The sequence below is a fragment of the Triticum dicoccoides genome, chromosome 5A (genome assembly GCF_002162155.2).
Source record: "Triticum dicoccoides isolate Atlit2015 ecotype Zavitan chromosome 5A, WEW_v2.0, whole genome shotgun sequence".
Taxonomy (NCBI): Eukaryota; Viridiplantae; Streptophyta; class Magnoliopsida; order Poales; family Poaceae; genus Triticum; species Triticum dicoccoides.
The window spans coordinates 577,332,225-577,357,163 of NC_041388.1; the positions used below are offsets into that span (position 1 = coordinate 577,332,225).

A 24,939-nucleotide genomic window follows, 5' to 3' on the forward strand; every position below is an offset into this window, starting at 1 on the left:
TCGTACCAATTCTGTCATGAAATAAAAATGTGTGTTCTTGATATTTTTTCTAAGTGTTAAAATCTTTTAAAAAGTGCCCACATATTTTCTTAGATTTTTTTGTGAATTTTATAAAATGATGGTGCAATTTTCTAAGTATTCATTTATTTTCAAAAACTTCATACAATTAATAGAAGGTTTTCACTTATGTTTTTAAAGCTTTCTCACAATTTGAAAACATTCATACAATTTAATAAGTTAATGCATTTTAAAAAATAAATATTTATTTAAAATGAGATTCACGAGTTAGAAAAATGTTAATAACTTTTTTCAATATGTTCTTTGTATTTTATCAAGTATTGATATATTTTTTAAATATTCACGTATTTTCAGAAAGACATTTTTAAAAATAAATACCAAAAAAAGGTAAAAAAAAAGGAAACTTGAAGAAGAAAAGGAAAAAAATGACATTCCCCTCAATAAATATTAATACATAAATGACATGAAAACAATATCTTTTAAGGAAAACCACCGAAGAGCATCTCCAACAGCAGCCCTATAAATTATAAGAAGGTATTTAGAGCACAAGATGGCAAAAAACACCCTCAAATAGTTGCCAATTCCTAACAGTCTTGCAAAAAAATTAGGGCATCCCAAAAAAGGGGGGCACCTCGTGCATCAAATATGTGTCAGGCAACCGGCTGCCGCAAAACAAAAACGGCAGCCCACCCACCCGCAACCGCTCGCTCAACCACCCGCAACCACACTCCTCCCCTCCACCGGTGTCAGATCTGTGGCTACCGCACCCGCCTACGGCCCGATTTGCTTCCCCGCCGCGTCCCACAGCCGCCGGTCTAAGGAATCACACCACCGCGCCCGTATTGCTGCCCAATCCCCCTGCCGACCCCGACGCTTTTCCAGAGCCGCCGCGTCCTCTCCGGCCCGCCGCCGCCATTTTTTATCGAGGCCGCTTCCTCTCCAGCCCGCCGCCATGGCTCCTTCGTGCAAGAGCTCCTTCGGCTACAATGGAAGGCAACGGTGCCCGTCCGACAGCTACGGCGCGGTGTTCCAGCACACCGGCAACCAGTATTGGCTCGACACTTTCACGTTGGCCAACATTGTCGCCCGTGCGTACGACGTCGCAGTGTGGAGTCTTGCCCCCTGCTCGAAGCTCAGCCTGGAGAGTGGGACTTGGGCGGATGTGTAGCACATTGGTCCGCCAGTGACAATTGGGTTGAGCCCGATCTAGGATCCTCAAATTGTTATCGATGAGTGAGAAAACATCCATAAGAGTGATGAGGTCACCATGGCGGCGTTTGCTCGGGCACATCCAGAGTATGTGCAAGCTGAGAGGGAAGTCTACTGGAAGAAGAAGGCCGAGAAGTGCAAGAATGACGATGAGGCAGGGCCTTCCTTGTCACAAAGCAAGAAAAGGAAGAATGGAGGAGGTGGCAATGTGGTCAACATCATCGAGTGACGAGTCCGACGGCATTGACCGGGACAATGTGTAGTTTAAAGTTGGTAGTCTAAGTTTTATGTAGTATTTGAACTATGATTATAGTTGGTATTTGAACTATGTTTTTGTCGATCATTATTTGAAATGTGAAATATGGCTGAAGTAGTTCAAATGTTTAGTTCAGAAATAAAATGATTTGGTTGATCTGGGTGCCCTATTTTAGGGCTGTTGTTGGAGACGACGCTTCCTCGTGCCCAAAGAAACCAGTTTTCATGCCCATTTTTTTCAAAATAACTAAATGTATGTCGCTTGAATATAGAATTTGGGTCAGTCGATTTTCATGTGAAGGAAGGACCAGCCAGAGTGAAGGAAGAAGCTCATCGGAGGGAGGGAAGGAGCTCGCCGGCGACCCCACTATCTATCTTACTGTGGCAGGGGCCCCCCATTATCTATCTTAGGGGTGTGGGGGTGGTGCAATATCGGCAGAAAAAACTGGGAATCCCCGGGGCTAGAGGGATGACCGGGGGCGGCAACACGACGGTGGGAGGAGGTTGAGGGGAGGACGGGTGTTGACACCAGATTTTGGCATGATCAAAAACATAATTAAGAAGGCCTCAAATGGAAAAGTACTCAAAGCGAGAAAGTTTTGTATCGTCAAAAGGAGAAACTTTGATATTTGGGCCATAGCCATCCGATCTCATCTCTAAGGATGAAAATGTGTTTGAAGTACTAAGATTTAATATCCAAAACACTATTCGGCTGATTACGCCCCCAAGATGGTCTCATATGAGAAAACTTTCTACACGAATTGTCTTTGTCTCGTCGAAACTGTCGATTTGAATATAAACATCGTGTAAATCGGAGTTCGTATGCAAAATTTAGAGATAAAATAGTGTGCTGCAAAAGTTTGCCCCGGAAGTTCCGGGCAACTTCCGGGGAGGTTCCGGGCTAAACCAAAAGTTTGCACGCGGTGCGCCCTGAAAACTGGAGTTTTAACATTACTTGCAGATTTCCGGGCCCGAATTCAACCTCAAGATGAACTTGGATGAAAAAGTGATTGACTGACGAGTTTTTCTCCATTGCAAGATCTACAACTTTGCTTTTGGGACCATCGTGATCCGGAGTCGTATGCGACCTACAGATTCAGTGCAAGAGGGCTACTTGATATAATTTGAGCCCGGAAGTTCCGGGCCAGACCGGAAGTTCCAGCCCTCGTAGTCCAAGTTAGGGTAACTTTTGAAGATTTGGACATGCCGCCTCATATATATGTAAGGGGTGACGCCCGATTGAACAACACACAATCGATCTATCAATATATCACTTTTTACCTTTACCTTTATCTCTCTCCCTTGTTTTTTCTTCCTTGTTCTTTGTTCATTCTTCTTCATTTCAGGGCGGCGAACCTCGAGGCCCTAGGGGCGGCTAGGGCGACCTAGGGCAGCCCATAGCCGCCGCGCGCCTTGACGGGGTCCCTACCAGGCGCGTGGGGTTTTGGTTCTTCAAAAGCGCCCGCCGGATTGCTTGCGTACCGCGCTTTCGGACGGGTCTCCTTCGACGTGAGTTGCGGTGCATCACGCCAGACGTCGAGGGTACACGGTGACGTGTTCATGTGCGAACACACTTTTTGGCGACTCTGCTGGGGACCGAAGCTTTGAATGGTCTTCGGCCCGTTCTTGCTACGAAGATATCGTCATTAAGAAGTTGTGATCTACAAAGATAATATAAATACCCAATTCTCCTTTGTAGATGCAAATAATGCATATGTTGTTGCTAGATCGTCTAATGAGCATATTGTATCGGCTAACCCTAGTTTTATCAATCACGCCTCTAATTATGTGCAACAGTCGATTCAGAATAATCTTCATGCTTCAACTTCATATAATTTTAGCAACATGCAACATATGTATCCCAACTCCCATGCATCGGCAACCCCACAAATCTATATGTTGATGAACAACATGATGAGTTCGGTTAATCAAGTTGAAACACCCCATATAGGAACTTTCAATGGCATGCAACATAGTGTTTCATCTTTTTATTCATCGACAACTAATTTGCAACATGTTAATCCAAACATGTCGGTGGATAGGGGAATTGGCCATGCTACTATTAGTTATTCGGCCAATTACCCTCAAACATCGTATGCTACACCTCATGCTACTAATTTTTCGGCACCATATGCAATTGTAGATGTTCATAATTCGGCTCCGCGCCTTCATGCTCATGGCCGAATAAGTGAGAATTCTACCAGAGCGCATGTGTCTTTTCCTAGTAACGTAGCATATCATGTTGTCCCTGCACAATTACAGAATTTCGATGACATCTCGTTACCGAAAGAGTCTGAAAGTATTGGGGGGTAATCCGATGAAGATTGGGCTGAAATTGGGCGAAAAAAGCTTAAAGATAGCCTAGCTGCAATGTTTGCTGAATTCAAAATTTTCTACGCATCACCAAGATCAATCTATGGAGTAATCTAGCAACGAGGGGAAGGAGAGTGCATCTACATACCCTTGTAGATCGCTAAGCGGAAGCGTTCAAGTGAATGGGGTTGATGGAGTCATACTCGTCGTGATTCAAATCACCGATGATCCTAGTGCCGAACGGACGGCACCTCCGCGTTCAACACACATACAGCCCGGTGACGTCTCCTACGCCTTGATCCAGCAAGGGGAGAAGGAGAGGTTGGGGAAGACTCCATCCAGCAGCAGCACAACGGCGTGGTGGTGGTGGAGGAGCGCGGGACTCCAGCAGGGCTTCGCCAAGCACTACGAGAGACGAGGAGGAAGAGAGGTAGGGCTGCGCCAAGAGGGAGAGGATCTCGTGTGTCTTGCAGCCTCCAATACCTCAAGTATATATAGGGGAAGGGGAGGGGCTGAGCCCCCACCTAGGGTTCCCTCCCTAGGGGTGGCGGCAGCCCCCAGATCCCATCTGGGTGGCGGCCACAAGGGGGAGAGGGGGAGGCGCACATGGGGTGGGCCTTAGGGCCCATCTGCCCTAGGGTTTGCCCCCCCTCCCCTCTTGGAGGCACCTTGGGCCTTGGTGGGAGGCGCCCCAGCCCACCTAGGGGCCGGTCCCTTCCCACTATTGGCCCATGTAGGCCTCCAGGGCTGGTGGCCCCACCTGGTGGACCCTCGGACCCCTCCGGTGGTCTCGGTACACTACCGGTGATGCCCGGAACACTTCCGGTGGCCAAAACCATACTTCCTATATATCAATCTTTACCTCCGAACCATTCTGGAACTCCTCATGACATCCGAGATCTCATCCGGGACTCCGAACAACATTCGGTAACCGCGTACATACTTTCCCTATAACCCTAGCGTCATCGAACCTTAAGTGTGTAGACCCTACGGGTTCGGGAAACATGTAGACATGACTGAGACACCTCTCCGGTCAATAACCAACAGCGGGATCTAGATACCCATGTTGGCTCCCACATGCTCCACAATGATCTCATCGGATGAACCACGATGTCAAGGACTTAATCAATCCCGCATACAGTTCCCTTTGTCTAGCGGTACGATACTTGCCCGAGATTCGATCGTCGGTATCCCGATACCTTGTTTAATCTCGTTACCGGCAAGTCTCTTTACTCGTTCCATAACACATCATCCCGTGATCAAATCCTTGATCACATTGTGCACATTATGATGATGTCCTACCGAGTGGGCCCAGAGATACCTCTCCGTTTACACGGAGTGACAAATCCCAGTCTCGATTCGTGCCAACCCAACAGACACTTTCGGAGATGCCTGTAGTGTACCTTTATAGCCACCCAGTTACGTTGTGACGTTTGGCACACCCAAAGCACTCCTACGGTATCCGGGAGTTGCACATCTCATGGTCTAAGGAAATGATACTTGACATTAGAAAAGCTTTAGCATACGAACTACATGATCTTGTGCTAGGCTTAGGATTGGGTCTTGTCCATCACATCATTCTCCTAATGATGTGATCCCGTTATCGACGACATCCAATGTCCATGGTCAGGAAACCGTAACCATATATTGATCAACGAGCTAGTCAACTAGAGGCTTACTAGGGACATGGTGTTGTCTATGTATCCACACATGTATCTGAGTTTCCTATCAATACAATTCTAGCATGGATAATAAACGATTATCTTGAACAAGGAAATATAATAATAACCAATTTATTATTGCCTCTAGGGCATATTCCAACAGTCTCCCACTTGCACTAGAGTCAATAATCCAGTTCACATCGATATGTGATTAACACTCAAGGTCACATCTCCATGTGACTAACACCCATAGAGTTCTGGGTTTGATCATGTTATGCTTGTGAGAGAGGTTTCAGTCAACGGGTCTGTAGCATTTAGATCCGTATGTACTTCGCAAATTTCTATGTCATCTTGTAGATGCAACTACTACGCTACATTTGGAGCCATTTCAAATAACTGTTCTACTTGGAGCTATTCTAAATTGTTGCTCCATTATACGTATCCGGTATCTCTACTCAGAGCTATCCGGATAGGTGTTAAGCTTGCATCGACGTAACTCTTTACGTCGAACTCTTTATCACCTCCATAACCGAGAAACATATCCTTATTCCTCTAAGGATAATTTAGACCGCTATCTGGTGATCTACTCCTAGATCACCTTTGTACCCTCTTGCCAAATATATGGCAAGGCACACATCAGGTGTGGTACTCAGCATGGCATACCGTATGGAGCCTATGAAAAAAGCATAGGGGACGACCTTCGTCCTTCCTCTTTCTTCTACCGTGGTCGAGCTTTAAGTCTTAACTTCATACCTTACAACTCAGGCAAGAACTCCTTCTTTGACTGATCCATCTTGAACACCTTCAAGATCATGTCAAGGTATGTGCTCATTTGAAAGTACCATTAAGCGTTTTGATCTATCCTTATAGATCTTGATGCTCAATGTTCAAGTAGCTTAATCCAGGCTTTCCATTGAAAAACACTTTCCAAATAACCCTATATGCTTTCCAGAAATTCTACGTCATTTCTGATCAACAATATGTCAACAACATATACTCATCAGAAATTCTATAGTGCTCCCACTCACTTCTTTGGAAATACAAGTTTCTCATAAACTTTGTATACACCCAAAAACTTTGATCATCTCATCAAAGCATACATTCCAACTCCGAGATGCTTACTCTAGTCCTTAGAAGGATTGCTGGAGCTTTGCATACTTGTTAGCATCTTTCAGGATTGACAAAACCTTCCGGTTGTATCACATACAACCTTTCCTCAAGAAAATCATCGAGGAAACAATGTTTTGACATCCTATCTGCAAGATTTCATAAATAATGCAGTAATCGCTAATATAATTCCAACAGACTCTTAGCATCGCTACGAGTGAGAAAGTCTCATCGTAGTCAACTCCTTGAACTTGTCGGAAAACATCTTAACGACAAGTCGAGCTTTCTTAATGGTGATACTTATCATCATTGTCCGTCTTCCTTTTAAAATCCATATGTACCTAACAGCCTTACAACCATCAAGTAGTTTTTCCAAAGTCTACACTTTGTTTTCATATATGGATCCTCTCTCGGATTATATGGCCTCGAGCCATTTTGGAATCCAGGCCCTCCATCGCTTCTCCATAGCTCGTAGGTTCATTGTTGTCTAGCAACATGACTTCCAAGACAGGATTACGTACCATTCTGAAGTAGTACGCATCCTTGTCATCCCACGAGTTTTGGTAGTGACTTGATCTGAAGTTTCATGATCACTATCATAAGCTTCCACTTCAATTGGTGTAGGTGCCGCAGGAACAACTCCCTGTGCCCTGCCACACACTAGTTGAAGAGACGGTTCAATAACCTCATCAAGTCTCCACCATCCTCCCACTCAATTCTTTCGAGAGAAACTATTCCTCGGGAAAGGACCCGATTCTAGAAACAATCCCTTATTGCTTTCGGATCTGAGACAGGAGGTACACCCAACTGTTTTGGGTGTCCTATGAAGATGCATTTATCCGCTTTGGGTTCGAGCTTGTCAGCCTGAAACTTTTCACATAACCGTCGCAGCCCCAAACCTTTTAACAAATGACAGCTTAGGTTTCTCTAAACCATAGTTCATACGGTGTCATCTCATCGGAATTACGTGGTGCCCTATTTAAAGTGAATGTGGTTGTCTCTAATGCCTAACCCATAAACTATCGTGGTAATTCAATAAGAGACATCATGGTATGCATCATATCCAATAGGGTGCGGTTATGATGTTCGGACACACCATCATACTATGGTGCTTCAGGCTGTATTAGTTGTGAAACAATTTCCACAATGTCTTAATTCTGTGCCAAACTCGTAATTCAGATATTCATCTCTATGATTATATCATAGATATTTTATCCTCTTGTCACGACGATCTCTCACCTTCACCCTGAAATTACTTGAACCTTTCAAAAATTCAGACTCGTGATTCATCAAGTAAATATACTCAACATCTACTCAAATCATCTGTGAAGTAAGAACATAACGATATCCACTACACGCCTCAGCACTCATTGGACTGCACACATCAAAATGTATTACTTCCAACAAGTTGCTTTCTAGTTCCATTTTACTGAAAACGAGGCTTTCAGTCATCTTGCCCATGTGGTATGATTTGCATGTCTCAAGTGATTCAAAATCAAGTGAGTCCAAACGGTCCATTTGCATGGAGTTTCTTCATGCATATACACCAATAGACATGGTTCGCATGTCTCAAACTTTTCAAAAACGAGTGAGCCCAAAGATCCATCAACATGGAGCTTCTTCATGCGTTTTATACCGATATGACTTACGTGGCAGTGCCACAAGTAGGTGGTACTATCATTACTAACTTATATCTTTTGGCATGAACATGTGTATCACTACGATCGAGATTCAATAAACCATTCATTTTAGGTGCAAGACCATTGAAGGTATTATTCAAATAAACAGAGTAACCATTATTCTCCTTAAATGAATAACCGTATTGCGATAGACATAATCCAATCATGTCTATGCTCAATGCAAACACCAATCTCGATGGTAGAGGGAGCGTGCGATGCTTGATCACATCAAGCTTGGGAAAAACTTCCAACACATATCGCCAGCTCACCTTTAGCTAGTCTTCGTTTACTCCGCAGCCTTTTATTTCGAGTTTACTAACACTTAGCAACCGAACCGGTATTTAATACCATGGTGTTACTAGGAGTACTAGTAAAGTACACATTAACACAATGTATATCCAATATACTTCTATCGACCTTGCCAGCCTTCTCATCTACCAAGTATCTAGGGTAATTCTGCTCCAGTGGCTGTTCCCCTTATTACAAAAGCACTTAGTCTCGGGTTTGGGTTCAACCTTGGGTTTCTTCACTAGAGCAGCAGCTGATTTGCCGTTTCATGAAGTATCCCTTCTTGCCCTTGCCCTTCTTGAAACTAGTGGTTTCACCAACCATCAACAAATTGATGCTCCTTCTTGATTTCTACTTTTGTGGTGTCAAACATCGCGAATATCTCAAGGATCATCATATATGTCCCCGATATATTATAGTTCATCACGAAGCTCTAGCAGCTTGGTGGTAATGACTTCGGAGAAACATCACTGTCTCATCTGGAAGATCAACTCCCACTCGATTCAAATGATTGTTGTACTCAGACAATCTGAGCACAAGCTCAACAATTGAGCTTTTCTCCCTTAGTTTGCAGGCTAAGAAAATCGTCGGAGGTCTTATACCTCTTGACGTGGGCACGAGCCTGAAATCCCAATTTCAGCCCTCGAAACATCTCACATGTTTCGCGACGTTTTAAAATGTCTTCGGTGCCTCAACTCTAAACCGTTTAACTGAACTATCACGTAGTTATCAGAATGTGTATGTCAGATGTTCGCAACATCCACAGACGACGTTCGAGGTTCAGCACACTGAGCGGTGCATTAAGGACATAAGCCTTCTATGAAGCAATGAGGACAATCCTCAGTTTACGGACCTAGTCCGCATAATTGTTACTATCAACTTTCAACTAAATTTTCTCTAGGAACATATCTAAACAGTAGAACTAAAGCGCGAGCTACGACATAATTTGCGAAGACCTTTTGACTATGTTCAGGATAATTAAGTTCATCTTATGAACTCCCACTCAGATAGACATCCCTCTAGTCATCTAAGTGATTACATGATCCGAGTCAACTAGGCCGTGTCCGATCATCACGTGATACGGACTAGTCAACATCGGTGAACATCTTCATGTTGATCGTATCTTCTATACGACTCATGTTCGACCTTTCGGTCTTCTGTGTTCCGAGGCCATGTCTGTACATGCTAGGCTTGTCAAGTAAACCTAAGTGTTTGCATGTGTAAATCTGTCTTACACCCGTTGTATGTGAACGTTGGAATCTATCACACCCGATCATCACGTGGTGCTTCGAAACAACAAACTGTCGCAATGGTGCACAGTTAGGGGGAACACTTTCTTGAAATTATTATGAGGGATCATCTTATTTACTACCGTCGTTCTAAGTAAACAAGATGCAAAAACATGATAAACATCACATGCAATCAAATAATAGTGACATGATATGGCCAATATCATATAGCTCCTTTGATCTCCATCTTGGGGCTCCATGATCATCTTGTCACCGGCATGACACCATGATCTCCATCATCGTGTCTCCATGAAGTTGCTCGCCAACTATTACTTCTACTACTATGGCTAACACGTTTTGCAATAAAGTAAAGTAATTTACATGGCGTTTCTCAATGACACGCAGGTCATACAAAAAATAAAGACAACTCCTATAGCTCCTGCCGGTTGTCATACTCATCAACATGCAAGTCGTGATTCCTATTACAAGAACATGATCTCATACATCACATATATATCATTCATCACATCCTTTGGCCATATCACATCACAAAACACTTGCTGCAAAAACAAGTTAGACGTCCTCTAATTGTTGTTGCAAGTTTTTTACGTGGCTGCTATAGGTTTCTAGCAAGAACGTTTCTTACCTACGCCAAAACCACAACATGAATTGCCAATTTATATTTACCCTTCATAAGGATCCTGTTCATCGAATCCGATCCGACTAAAGTGGGAGAGACAGACACCCGCCAGCCACCTGATGCAACTAGTGCATGTCAGTCGGTGGAACCGGTCTCACGTAAGCGTACACGTAAGGTTGGTCCGGGCCGCTTCAACCCACGATGCCGCCGAATCAAGATAAGACTAGTAACGGCAAGATAATTGACAATATCGACGCCCACAACTACTTTGTGTTCTACTCGTGCATAGTAACTACGCATAGACCTAGCTCATGATGCCACTGTTGGGGAATGTAGCAGAAATTCAAAATTTTCTACGCATCACCAAGATCAATCTATGGAGTAATCTAGCAACGAGGGGAAGGAGACTGCATCTACATACCCTTGTAGAACGCTAAGCGGAAGCGTTCAAGTGAACGGGGTTGATGGAGTCATACTCGTCGTGATTCAAATCACCGATGATCCTAGTGCCGAACAGACGGCACCTCCGCGTTCAACACACGTACAGCCCGGTGACGTCTCCTACACCTTGATCCAGCAAGGGGAGAAGGAGAGGTTGGGGAAGACTCCATCCAGCAGCAGCACGACGGCGTGGTGGTGGTGGAGGAGCGCGGGACTCCAGCAGGGCTTCGCCAAGCACTACGAGAGACGAGGAGGAAGAGAGGTAGGGCTGCGCCAAGAGGGAGAGGATCTCGTGTGTCTTGCAGCCTGCAATACCTCAAGTATATATAGGGAAAGGGGAGGGGCTGCGCCCCCACCTAGGGTTCCCTCCCTAGGGGTGGCGGCAGCCCCCAGATGTGGGCTGGGGCACCTCCCACCAAGGCCCAAGGCGCCTCCAAGAGGGGAGGGGGGCAAACCCTAGGGTAGATGGGCCCTAAGGCCCACCCCAGGTGCGCCTTCCCCTCTCCCCCTTGTGGCCGCCACCCAGATGGGATCTGGGGGCCGCCGCCACCCCTAGGGAGGGAACCCTAGGTGGGGGCGCAGCCCCTCCCCTTCCCCTATATATACTTGAGGTATTGGAGGCTGCAAGACACACGAGATCCTCTCCCTCTTGGCGCAGCCCTACCTCTCTTCCTCCTTGTCTCTCGTAGTGCTTGGCGAAGCCCTGCTGGAGTCCCGCGCTCCTCCACCACCACCACGCCGTCGTGCTGCTGCTGGATGGAGTCTTCCCCAACCTCTCCTTCTCCCCTTGCTGGATCAAGGCGTAGGAGACGTCACCGGGCTGTACGTGTGTTGAACGCGGAGGTGCCGTCCGTTCGGCACTAGGATCGTCGGTGATTTGAATCACGACGAGTATGACTCCATCAACCCCGTTCACTTGAACGCTTCCGCTTAGCGATCTACAAGGGTATGTAGTTGCACTCTCCTTCCCCTCGTTGCTAGATTACTTCATAGATTGATCTTGGTGATGCGTAGAAAATTTTAAATTTCCGCTACGTTCCCCAACAAAGTGGTGATTCAGATAACAAAGTTAATTCGGTTATTGAAAAGACCGAATCAAATATTATGTATGCCGAATCTGTTCTAGAAAAATAGGACGACAAGGTGTTGAGGAGCTATTCGAAAGAGGAACAAGATATCGTTCAAGTAAAGCAACCATCATGCTCTCCCAATGTGTTTGAAGAGGTATGTCTAGCAAGTGATTTACCTATCTTACGATTTGGTCATAACTTTATTGTTGATGCTTCTATAAGAAAAATTCTCATAAGTAATTTTGAAAGACCAATGCTGAAGGGTAATTTACTTGTTAGCAATAAAATTGTTACAAAGCATGTCGGTCAATACATTGTGCCACTCAAAGAGATCGATAGCAATAAAATTCTTACAAAGCATATCGGTCAATACATTGTACCATTCAAAGAGACCGATAGTGACTTATTATTGAAGCCAAAACTTTTCTCATTACTTTATTTAAAGTTAATATCTAATTGGATAGCTTTACTTGCTTCATACTTGGCTTACGCATGGTCTCAATTGAGACATGTATGTTCTAACTATTTTGATTTTAGAAGTTTAAAGCTAAGGTTAAATTCTTTTGAGAATCCGATGCTAATATTATATCATATCCAAAGATATTGGAAATAGAGTGCAAAACACAATGCATAGCCGAATGGGGAGATTCTAAATCTGAATCATTCGTTTGCTTACCTCCGAAGTCATTCGCACATCAAGATCGGCTAGAAAACAAAAGGTATACCTTCGATTCAAATATGTGTGATCAAATCTTTGATTTGTTGCTAAAAAATAATTACATTAGAATTCTTGATCACCATGCCAAGCCATATATCCACAGACGAATGTATTGAAAGTTGCATGATTCGTTCAAACATAGTATTAAGGATTGCAATATGTTTCGTCAAATAGTTAAATCGGTTATTAATAAAGGATGATTGAAATTTGTTGAGACACCAAAAGATGATGAGTCTATTCCAATTGGTCCCGACGGCAAAATATTTTTGCATCGGCTGCTTCAAGCCAATCCATTTAAAGAGAAGGTAAAAAATATAGATGATGGGATCAAGCTTTCAAGTAACCAAGTTGTTGAAGAGCACAATGAATATAATTTTGAAGGTGAGAATTCCATCGAAGCTACAATGAAGACACAAAGGACTAGGGGACAACAAGAAAATCCAAAGATCGATGCAAGTCAAGACAAAGAAGATAAATGCCGCAATAAGCACAAGTGCAAAAAATCCAAAGTCACTTTTGCACAATTATTAGATAAATACCAAAAGAAGAGTGAAGAGAAAAGTTTTTATCGGCTAACTAATGGAAAAGTATCAAGATCACCCCCTAGGCGCAAACCCGAGGATCGGTATTGGCAAAATGAAAATTCTAAGGTGGTTTGGAAGTTGAAGAAGCGTGTGTTTTTCATCCAACGACTGAAGACTGACTTAAATTGAAAATTTTAGTCGACTTATCACTAGCCATTTCCAAATTTTTTACTCCGTCAACTTTTGATGCCCTAAAATAGGGCAGCCATTGGAGATGCTCTAAAATCGATCCCGAAAAATACATCAAAGAGAAAACCGCACGAGAATCGGACGCAAAGTGCACGAGGATGCGAGAGACGAGACGACACCGCATGCGGCACGGGGGTTCGATCGTGCAACCGAAAGATTTGGTCGATCGGTGCCGTCGTGGTAATACGGGCGCAGAGCATAGCAAGCAAACAGTGTCGCTGCCCAACATTCCGTCCGCGCCACGTTGCTGCCGGGCTCGCGACGGTAGAGATTCGCGCAGAAGTTTGGCTGGCCGGCTTCTCCCACGAAACGTGCGCGCTCGTGCATGGACGCACGCATGTCTGCTGCTCTGCTCTGCTCCGCTCCGTGGCGCCTTTCCGTTTCCGCCTTCCTGTCTGCCCCGCCCCAATAATGGTGAGAGAGGCCGGCCGGTTTCGCCGCCGCGATGGCCGCCCGAGCCGCAACACCCATTTAAGCGCGGCCCTCGTCATCCACCCACGCTTTAAGCTTCCCCTCCCGCCGAGCGCACGTACTATTTTCTTCGGCGGGCGTTCCACGTGGTGGCCGCCGCGGCAGCTCTAAGGCCACCCGCGCGCGAACGACTCGCCCAGGCAAGCCAAGCCATGGCCACCACCCACTCTAGCAAGCCCCGCCACCGCTCGGAGGCCTCCGCCCCCGCCACCTCCGTGGCCGTCGCGGCGGCGAGGGCGCAGGACGCTCCCAAGCCCCCGCTCAGGCGGTCCGCGGCCTTCCAGCCGCGCCGCTCGCACAGCCACCCGCAGCCGCATGCGCACGGCCACCAGCGCTGCGACAGCGAGGCGATCAGCCGCAGCGGCAGGCAGCCCCGCTGCGGCGAGGTGGCCGGCGGCACGGCGGCCGGGTGCGCCGCCGTGTGCTGCTGCTTCCCCTGCGTCATGGTGGAGGTCGTCGTGCTCGCCACGGTCCGCGCGCCTGCCGCGCTCTGCCGGCGCGCGGTCCGGGCGCGCCGGCGCCGCCGCTCGGCCTCTGCGGGGCAGGCGGTGGACATGTACGAGCTGCTCGTCGACGACGGCACCGTGGCCGGGCCCGGCGACGCGGCGGTGGTCTGGCCCGCGGGTCAGCCGCCGGAGGAGGAGGCGGGGGAGACGGAGAAGGAGGTGTGGTCGAGGTTCTACGGCGCCGGCTTCTGGAGGAGCCCCTCGTCGCTCGGCGACGAGAACAGATGATCGGGACAGGCCGGCGGCTCCCGCATGCATGCGACGCCCTGGCTTCTTCTACGGCTTTCTTGATTCTTGCTCGGGTAGGCTTCCTTCGTTTTCCTCGGGGGGAAACCGATGTAGAGGAGGAAATGGGAAGCTTGTGTGTCGTGTTTGATCCACACCGCATTCTTGTTCCACCTTGTATCCGCTCTTTTTTCTTCTTTTCTTTCTGGTGTACGTCTTCTTTGTTGCCATTGTATGCAACTAAATGTATATACCGAGTAATGTGATTGGGGAAAAAAAATACACACTCCAAAAAGGACAAGAAGAATCGCTCAATGGCGACGGACACAAGCACATCACATACAGAGATTTACGTTGGGAGGAGGTATTTATGTTCTCTGGTAAAGCATTTGATGAGTCTTCGTGAGACTAGTATTAATTATATTCATAGGTCCTAAAAATAAAGTTAGCAATTGTTTGGATATCTTTGCAAGGATGAAAGGTTGAACTATGACATGGTTTAGGTTTTGGTCCTCCTAAAGCTGCGGAGCTTGCTAGCTCCGATTGTAATCATGATGGCGTTTGACTAATACAAGATTCAAATTTGCAAAAAGAAAAAAACTTATTTGCCGAGGCAGCCAAGGTATCCAAAGAGGACACAAAAAAACAATGAGAGAGTTGTGGCGGACACCTTGCCCCGGCCGTGTCTCTGAGGCAATGCCATTAGTAGGGCAGCTTTTTTAAAGTGGGGCGAACTCTTAAGCATAGCTTTATGATCCAAAAAAAATAATTTAAATACACCGTGATTGCATTTTTTCAATTGCCGTACCCAATTAATTTGAAGAAACCCCGTAACCAAGTTTGTCATCCATTCTTTTTGAATAATTTGAATTGCTTACCACATGTGTCACTTGGTGCCATCCATTCGATCAGGTCTAAAAAGGAAACAGTCGAAGCATTAATCTTTATTCATCACAAAAAATCCCACTAATCACTGCATGGTAGTTATAGATTGTGAGACCATTATTTAAAGAAATGACAATAAATTCAAAAACAAATTACCGCTCTCCTTCGTCTTTGCTAACCATTTTTCCTTTCCGTTCATGCCTTCTAGCCGTCGGCCTCACTTCGCAGTGAGCTCCTGCTTGCCGCCGGAAACACACGTAACGTAAGCGATCACGTCCATGCTCGCTTCTGCTGGTCGTCGGCCTCCAACACGTGCTCGGCCCTCCTGCTGTCCGCCGCAAACGCAGGTCGCTCCTTTTTAAAAAAAGGATAGCTAGGTCTTTATTGCATGGTTAGAATGTTTACAGGGATAATATCAGCATCATGAGGATGCCGCAACCATATGTGTCTCCCCAAAGAAAGAGTAACACCATACCTAGCTAACCTATGAGCTTCAAGGTTTGAAGATCTAGGTTCAAACATAAAATTACAAGCCATGAAAACTCTGGAAGTTTCAATCACCTCTCTAATAATACTCCCATAATTGCCTCCAACTCCTTGCTTTATATGTGAGATGACCTGCTTGCAATATAAAGCCACCTAAATATGATGCAAGCTCAAATCCCTCGCCAACGCTTGAGCTTCCCGACATGCCAAAGCTTCTACTGTAGCTGGATCAGTTGCTCCTTGTACAACCAGAATAGACGACCCCATATAATTACCTCCCCGATCACGACATATAGCAGCAACAGCACCTACATTGTGGTCTAGGGAAATACCCCCATCAGCATTTATTTTTGCACACCCCTCCGCTGGCATGACCCACGGAAAGCGATTTGCATCACAGTTCATAATCGCATGTGGGGCTGGTGGCTCCTTTAACTGATCAAGTTCAGCTATGAATCTGGTCACAAAAAGGTGTGTCGACAGTGGACTCTGGTTTAGGCCCTCATGTATGAACTTTCTTCGCGCATACCAGACTGCCCAAAGCGTAACACCCATCTGTGTCATCTCGTCGCGACTTAGCACTTCCATCATCGAGAACAGCAAAGAGCGTGCCGTTGGTTCCGTTGTTTCAATCATATGTTCTAGTAGCTTCGGATCCACCAAAGCCCATACGCATCTCGCCATGCTACATTCAATCAAGCTATGCTTCCATGAGTCTGTCATGCCACACACATAGCATCTGTCATGTGTCGACATATTTCTCTGGTTCCTGATATCTTCTGTGGGAATTGAATTATGAGCTAGCCTCTATAAGAAGCTCCTGATTTTCGCTGGTACTGCAACATGCCAGAGCATCTCCCATGACTTTTCATTCTGGGCTGTGTTTGAAGGGCCCGGTCGCTCGTCCAGCCAATCCTCTCTCCGCTTCTTTGTAGCTACAATCATCTTGTACGCAGACCATACCATGAACAACCCATTCTTCTCAAAACCCCATGACCAAAAATCATCCATATTACGTGTGCACACCGGAATCTGAAGTATAGCTAAAGCATCATTCGGCAGAAAGATTTGTTGAATTAGTTGAACATCCCAGCATGCATTCAAAGGATCCAATAGCTCAGCCACCATCAGTGGTGGGTTCTGAATAAGAGAAACAATAGGTCGCATATTCTCAGGTCGTGGAATCCAGTTCATGTCCCAATGCTAGTGGAGCTTCCATTGCCAATTCTCTTGATTAGACCCTGTTTTAGCACATCACGACCCTCCATTACCGACCTCCAGATTTGTGAGGGATGGTTCCCCAGTTCAGCAATGAGAAAGTCTGAGCTCGGATAGTAAACTCCCTTCAATATTCTCGCACTTAGAGACTCAGGTTGCTCCAGAATTCTACACGCCTGCCGTGCTAAGAGAGCCAAGTTGAAAATCTCGAAATCCCGGAAACCCAAACCTCCCATGTACTTCAGCATGCTCATCGTATCTCAAGATACCCAATAGGGTTTCCTCTTACCTCTCTTGCTGCCCCACCAGAAAGCCTTGATCATTGAGGTTAAGCTCTCACACAACCCCCTAGGGAGTTTAAAACATGCCATCGAGTAAACCGGAATTGCTTGGGCAATGGATTTAATCAGAACCTCTTTACCTGCTACCGACAAAACTTTCTCCATCCACCCTTGTATTTTTTCCCATAGACGGTCCTTTAGGTACTTGAAAGAACCATTTTTTGAAACTCCTACATCTGACGGCATACCCAAATATTTCTCATTTAACTGCTCGTTTGGTACATTAAGGATAGCTTTAACAGATGCTCTCACACTTTCTGGACAGCCTTTGCTAAAGAAAATTGAGGATTTGTCCTTATTCATCCTTTGTCCTGAAGCATTTGCATAACTTTCCAGCAAGTGGGAAACTTCCTCAGCCCCCTCCGTTGATGCTTTAAAAAACAGCAGGCTGTCATCAGCAAACAACAAATGGTTCACCGGCGGAGCCGATGTGGCCACCTGTATGCCACCAAGGCTAGATGACTGAACTCTGGATTTCAAAAGGCACGAAAGGCCCTCTGCTACCAGCAAAAACAAATAGGGTGAGATAGGATCCCCCTGACGGATACCTCGTGTTGGATTAAAATTATCAAGTCGTTGTCCATTGAACATGACTGAGAAAGATACTGATGTGACCATACTCATGACAATGTTTACCCACCTCTCCTAGAAACCCAACTTCAACATGGTAGCTCTCAAATAACCCCACTCTACTCTGTCATATGCCTTCATCATATCCAACTTTAATGCACAATGTCTATGTTTCTGGGCTTTATTCCTCTTCATAAAGTGTAAGCATTCGTAAGCAGCAATAATATTATATGTTATAAGGCGGCCAGGAATAAAGGCCGGATGCTCCTCAGATATGATCTCTGGAAGTATACTTTTCAACCGGTTAGCTATAACCTTTGAAGCTATTTTATATAAAACATTGCAGAGGCTTATAGGACGAAATTGAGATAATAATTTTGGGTTTTTAACCTTTGGTATTAGGACCAGAACCGTACTGTTCAATTCATGAGCACTTTCTTTACCTTCAACAATGCTTAGTACCACCTTTGTTACTGCCTCACCACAAATGTCCCAATGCTTTTGGAAGAATTGGGCTGGAAAGCCGTCCGGCCCAGGGGCCTTTAACGGAGACATCTGAAACAATGTTGTTTTAATCTCTGTTGTTGTGTACGTTGCATTGAGCTTACTGTTCATCTGTGGTGCTACCTTGCAAGGTACTGTGTCCAGAACACTCTCCATGTCATTAGTCCCCTCCGACGTGTACAATTTGTTATAGAAAGAATTTTTCATGTCCTTCATTTCCTCCGTATCCTCTGTTAAGGTCGCTCCTGCTGGCTGCTAGGGTTCATGTCGAGGGGAAGCATGGTGTGGCATGGACAAATGTATGACTCGATGACTGGATCGAGCGAGGCTGGTACAGGACTAGGCCCAGCCCATAGGCCGGGCAAACAGGGCGTCCGCCCTGACCCGGGACCTTCTAGTTGCTATGGCCCAATAACTTGTCCAGGTGGGTGCAATGTTTCATCACGGCCCAAAAACGTTTCATGGTGAATTTTAGCCGTATTTACTCTTAGCAATTGATCGGATTGTATATATGCATACTCCCTCCGTCCTTTAAAAAATGTACTTCCAACTTTGTTGGAAAGTTAGACTTTTTTATGTTTGACCGTATTTATACAATAATACACCAACATTTATGCCATCAAATTAGTATCAATAGATTCATGATAAAATATACTTTCATCATATCCCTAATTGGTTTCATAAACATTGATATATTTTTGCACAAACTCGGTCAAACTTTGAGATAGTTTGACCCTCCAACAAAGTTGGAAGTACACTCTTTAAAGGACGGAGGGAGTATGTATATAACAGAATCGCCAAAAATCAAGGTAGCACGAGCGCCCTATCGGGAGATCCGCCCCTGCTGACATGGAGGTATTGATTCAGGTGATGATGAGGTGTTTATTCCATGTAGACAAATTAAATGATGTGCTCATTTGAAAAATAATAATTACAATGAACGATCCACCTGAGTTTGGCCTCGATTTTGGATATGAATTTGTCAACGTTCGTAGTGGCAACCCTACATCGAATATTATCCAGCTTTCTCTTGAAGAGTGTGTGTATGTGGTAATAAATGAGTACTGATCAAAAGAACTTGAAAGAGGCAACATATTGGTCCATGGTACTCATATTTAATCCACAACGGAACTCTATGCATGTATCATTTCTTTGACATAATCTCGTCACTAGAGAACAAAAGTTTCAGCAAGTAATGATTGAAATGAAGTGCTTGAGACCCTTGATGAGGAGACATTTTTGGGTCGGGTATTAGCGAGTTACTCTAGTATCATGTTGTCTTTACATACCTTTCACACTCCCGTAATTTATGTTTTCATTGCTCAAGAAAGAAAATTCTCTTTCACACGTTCCCGACAAGCAAGTGTCAACTAGAGTAAATATAATGGAAGTTACTTTGTTGTTTGTCTAGTTGAGAAAGAGCTTTGTGTTGACTATGTTTGCTTCACTAGCACTTGCATAATAACCATGCCACCGCTACATCTATACTAAGCTTTCAGGCGAAGAAGCGGAGGGCTATATAGGCATACCAATGGTAAGTGAATCAAGCATTTTTGTTATTTTAGTTTAAACAACTGAATTCCTTACAGTTTGGATTTCTGTCTATGTTGATCGAGGATGATCAAGGTTTAAGGTTGGGAGGTTGATGAGTGCATCTTTTAGACTCATCGTACCATTGATTAAACCAGTTTATCTTATTAAATCTGAGATTTCCCTCAGATATTTGCACTAATGACTAATGAATGCAAGAAATTACGAAATTCTCTCTTTATTTTGTTTCCACGGGAAAATGGGACATATATGGATAAAATCAATCCTTTACATGGAAAGGCACAAAATGGAGAAAGAAGAGATCAAGTGGGTGGCGCACAAGGCAATCTAGAGCAGAAGATGTCATCTGGTATGAGTGCACGCGCTCGTACCATGTGCGAGCGACATCGTGGCGTCCAACACAACCACTTTTATAAAGCCCCCCATGATGGAGCGAAAAACCGTTAGATCCCTCGGTAGGGTGCCTTGCATGGCCGGGAGTACTGGGATAGAGCCCGCATGCACGAGTTACCTAGGTTCGGGCCTCCGAAGAGTAAAACCCTACATTCTGCTTGTTATTGTTATTCATGGTGGAGGGATGCCTCATGCGATGGAGTACATTGGTGTAGATGAGATTGTTACGAAGAGTTGTTCTACGGGAGAATATATGCATCTAAGGGTCTCTAGCTCCCCTTTATATACATGGTGGGAGCTAGGTTTTACATGAGGGGGATGTGATCTATCCAGCCGCCCTCCTGGCTTGGAGTCCACGAGGGTCACGAAACTGCATATAGGTCGCCCTAGGCCCTTCTCATGGCTTTGCCTCCTTAGTGGGCCTGAGGGGCCTCTTGCTGGGACAATTGTTGAGCTTCCTATGCAGAAGCCACCCCCGGTGCATGGCACCATCACTCCATACCAGAATCGCGAAGGGAAAGTCGCAAAACTTTCGTCTCCGCACCAGAAGCCATTCATGAACCCTAATGGCTGTCATTTCCCATCTCATCTCCATAGCCACCACCATCTCCTTCATTGCAATAATCCACCTCCAAGTTAGCCCTAATTGTAATCGTGTATCACATCCGACAACCATTATAAGACATATTATGAACAAAGCTTTCATCATGACGTGTTCTTAAATGATTTCATTTTGTGGTCCGGTCGCCACGTGTGAGTAATTCAGCAATGCAATGGGTGAAGGAATAGCCTTGCAACCTGATGTGTTTATATGAGGGATCGATGGAATGAGTTTGAATGAATGTCATGTATGTGTGAAAAAAATTGTGTCTCTTTCTTGTTCTTCGGCCCTATAGGTATCCAAGATCATAGAGTTCGATCAAGGAGGGGGCTAGGAGAAGGGTGGGCGTGGATCGCTATTCTGAACAACCATGATAGAAAGGTTTAGTCTGGTAGCATGGAACCAATCCTTGGGGATACATGAGGTGTAGCCATTAAACGCCCAATGCTTTTGTTTGATATATCTTAATAACCAAGGTAACGATGCGAGACGGATAGGGGATGTGGTTGGACAACTGATTCTTGATGCAGGACGAGCCCCGGTTAAGATGTGATTTGTACATATCCCTCACTTTGATACGTTGTAAGCACATATTAATGGGTGTCTTCAAGAGTACAAATTAAGGTCATCATGATCCCAATCACAAACATATGGTTGTAATAATCCAAGTCCTCATACCCATGCCTATTTTAATTCTAGTGTTTACATTCAAAGGTGTAACAATCTGGTCTAAAAACTAGAAATTAATACTCTTGCAAAATCTTGGTAGAAACCCTTGTCATAATGGGTTCGATAACTCAGGGCCGCCTCTAGGGAAAAGGCGTGGAACCTTTCTGTTATTCATTACGGGATCACTAAAAATACTCACCAGTTACAATGATCGGGCGATCAAGATGGTATGGTTGCTAAAGCTAAGTGGTATGCTAAATGCGAGTATTTTGAGGATGTCGAGTTCGTGCCCTGGGGTCGTTTCCCAGCAGGGTCCCTTTGGATGGATCCCCACCGTCTTTTCTATTCCGCTACTAGACTTCGAGGCCATGTTAAATTAATAATGTACGTATCGATGATGCACATGAGGCACCTTTGCCTTGCCAGGTGATGTAACATAAGAACCTATGCACCCTACCATTTGTAATATACCGTGGTTCATCTTGATGCCAATTTGCACCGTATATACCAGAAGACATGGATCCTTGGGCTGGTATGCATGGCGCATCTCGTTCTTTGAGAAAAGGAGCCACATTACCTTAACCAAAAGTTGTGCATTTATAAAATTAAGTAACAAACATACTAGTGTTGAATCAGGAGTTTCAAAGATGCCTTAGCCCGACTACAAATTTCATCATTCCACTACTCCCTTGTTCATTACTTCTATTCTTGTGCACTTTCATTCTTGTCACCACATTCTTGCAATATTTCCACCTTTGCATCACTTTTTATTTGGATCGCAACTAACATTTTTTTACGAGTGGATCACAACTAACTTGAAGGCACATTCTGAAAAACCTCTATAAGAGGCAATGATATTTCATAAGCTCTCTATTGGATCAATACTCTTACTTTGAAAAGGCCAGAACTCAACCCTTTCCACTTCCAGGGCATCAATGGGCAATTACACACCCCCTATCCCTTTGGAATTGGCTCTTACTTTGTTGTGCATAGTGAGTTCAAGCTTGATTACTTTCTTAGCAATGACAATACAAAATTGTATATGGGTCCATATGTGGTCTCATCAAAATCTCTGTCTCCCTGGGCAAAATTTGGATGTGAATGCCCTTGTCCTGTCACTTCTTCGACACAACGTCAAGAAGTGGGACTTACTAGGAGCATGCAGCTAACCTTAGTGGAACCCCTTTCAGTTTCTCGGACCTGGACAAAAAGTTCTTTGTTATTGGCAGGAAACACAGTGGCATATATCGTAGAACATGCCATTGTACAATGCCATATATCATACAATATGACACCGTACAACGACAGAGCCACGTATTAGCCTGGGGGCACTCCCCCCAGCCTTGGAGAAAACTTTGAATGAATATATTTTTGAAGGACTTAGATGATTAAAAAATAGCCTTTTGCCCTAGGTATTTATTTTTTGCACTTCACCCCCTTTGGTTTGTGTCCAGCTTAGGCATTGATTACGTAAGTTATCTCTGAATGAATATATTTTTGAAGGACTTAGATGATTAAAAAATAGCCTTTTGCCCTAGGTATTTATTTTTTGCACTTTACCCCCTTTGGTTTGTGTCCAGCTTAGGCATTGATTACGTAAGTTATCTATCAACATGATGTTCATTGTTGATCAGGCCTCCTGTAGTCAAATCAATACTTCGAATATGCAAAAAATAAATCATGTATACTAACACTCAGTCATTCTCTCTCCTCATAAAGCGGTCTTCACTTGAAATGCTACCACAACATTTATAATCGCGATGATACTACAAGGCTGGAATAAATTCTCACTTTCTTTCTTCATTGCTCAACATTCCTCTGGTATAGTCTTCCGTTTAACTACAAAAATTGGTACATGCTACCTCTTGAGCACTTGCATTGGTTTTCCCTTGAAGAGGAAAGGGTGGTGCAGCAAAGTAGCGTAAATATTTCCCTTAGTTTTTGAGAACCAAGGTATCAATCCAGTAGGAGGCTACGCGCGAGTCCCTCGCACCTACACAAAACAAATAAATCCTCGCAACCAACGCGATAAGGGGTTGTCAATCCCTACACGGTCACTTACGAGAGTGAGATCTGATAAATATGATAAGATAATATTTTTGGTATTTTTATGATAAAGATGCAAAGTAAAACAGAATCAATGAAAATATATAAGTATTGGAAGATTTAATATGATGAAGATAGAACCGAGGCCATAGGTTTCACTAGTGGCTTCTCTCAAGAGCATAGGTATTTTACGGTGGGTGAACAAATTACTGTTGAGCAATTGACAGAATTGAGCATAGTTATAAGAATATCTAGGTATGATCATGTATATAGGCATCACGTCCGAGACAAGTAGACCGACTCCTGCCTGCATCTACTACTATTACTCCACACATCGACCGCTATCCAGCATGCATCTAGAGTATTAAGTTCATAAGAACAGAGTAACGCCTTAAGCAAGATGACATGATGTAGAGGGATAAACTCATGCAATATGATGAAAACCCCATCTTGTTATCCTCGATGGCAACAATACAATACGTGCCTTGCTGCCCCTACTGTCACTGGGAAAGGACACCGCAAGATTGAACCCAAAGCTAAGCACTTCTCCCACTGCAAGAAAGATCAATCTAGTAGGCCAAACCAAACTGATAATTCGAAGAGACTTGCAAAGATAACCAATCATAAATAAAAGAATTCAGAGAAGATTCAAATATTGTTCATAGATAAACTTGATCATAAACCCACAATTCATTGGTCTCAATAAACACACCGCAAAAAGAAGATTACATCGAATAGATCTCCACAAGAGAGGGGGAGAACTTTGTATTGAGATCCAAAAAGAGAGAAGAAGCCATCTAGCTAATAACTATGGACCCGAAGGTCTTAGGTAAACTACTCACACTTCATCGGAGAGGCTATGGTGTTGATGTAGAAGCCCTTTGTGATCGATGCCCCCTCCGGCGGAACTCCGGAACAGGCCCCAAGATGGGATCTCATGGATACAGAAAGTTACAGCGGTGGAATTAGGGTTTTGGCTCCGTATCTGATCGTTTGGGGGGTACGTAGGTATATATAGGAGGAAGAAGTACGTCGGTGGAGCAACAGGGGGCCCACGAGGGTGGAGGGCACG

General features: G+C 44.6%; 1 protein-coding gene across 1 annotated transcript; it reads left to right on the forward strand.

Annotated features, from left to right (window-relative positions):
* The first annotated feature begins 14,024 nt into the window (after nt 1-14,024).
* Nucleotides 14,025-14,765, forward strand: LOC119300043. The gene has a single exon (XM_037577126.1). It carries the CDS (start codon nt 14,025-14,027, stop codon nt 14,604-14,606), a length of 582 nt encoding a protein of 193 aa, XP_037433023.1. The 3' UTR covers nt 14,607-14,765.
* The last annotated feature ends 10,174 nt before the right edge of the window (nt 14,766-24,939 follow it).

What these genes read in the sequence shown, in the direction of transcription:
- LOC119300043 (XM_037577126.1), top strand. Translation starts at nt 14,025, where the DNA reads ATGGCCACCACCCACTCTAGCAAGCCCCGCCACCGCTCGGAGGCCTCC.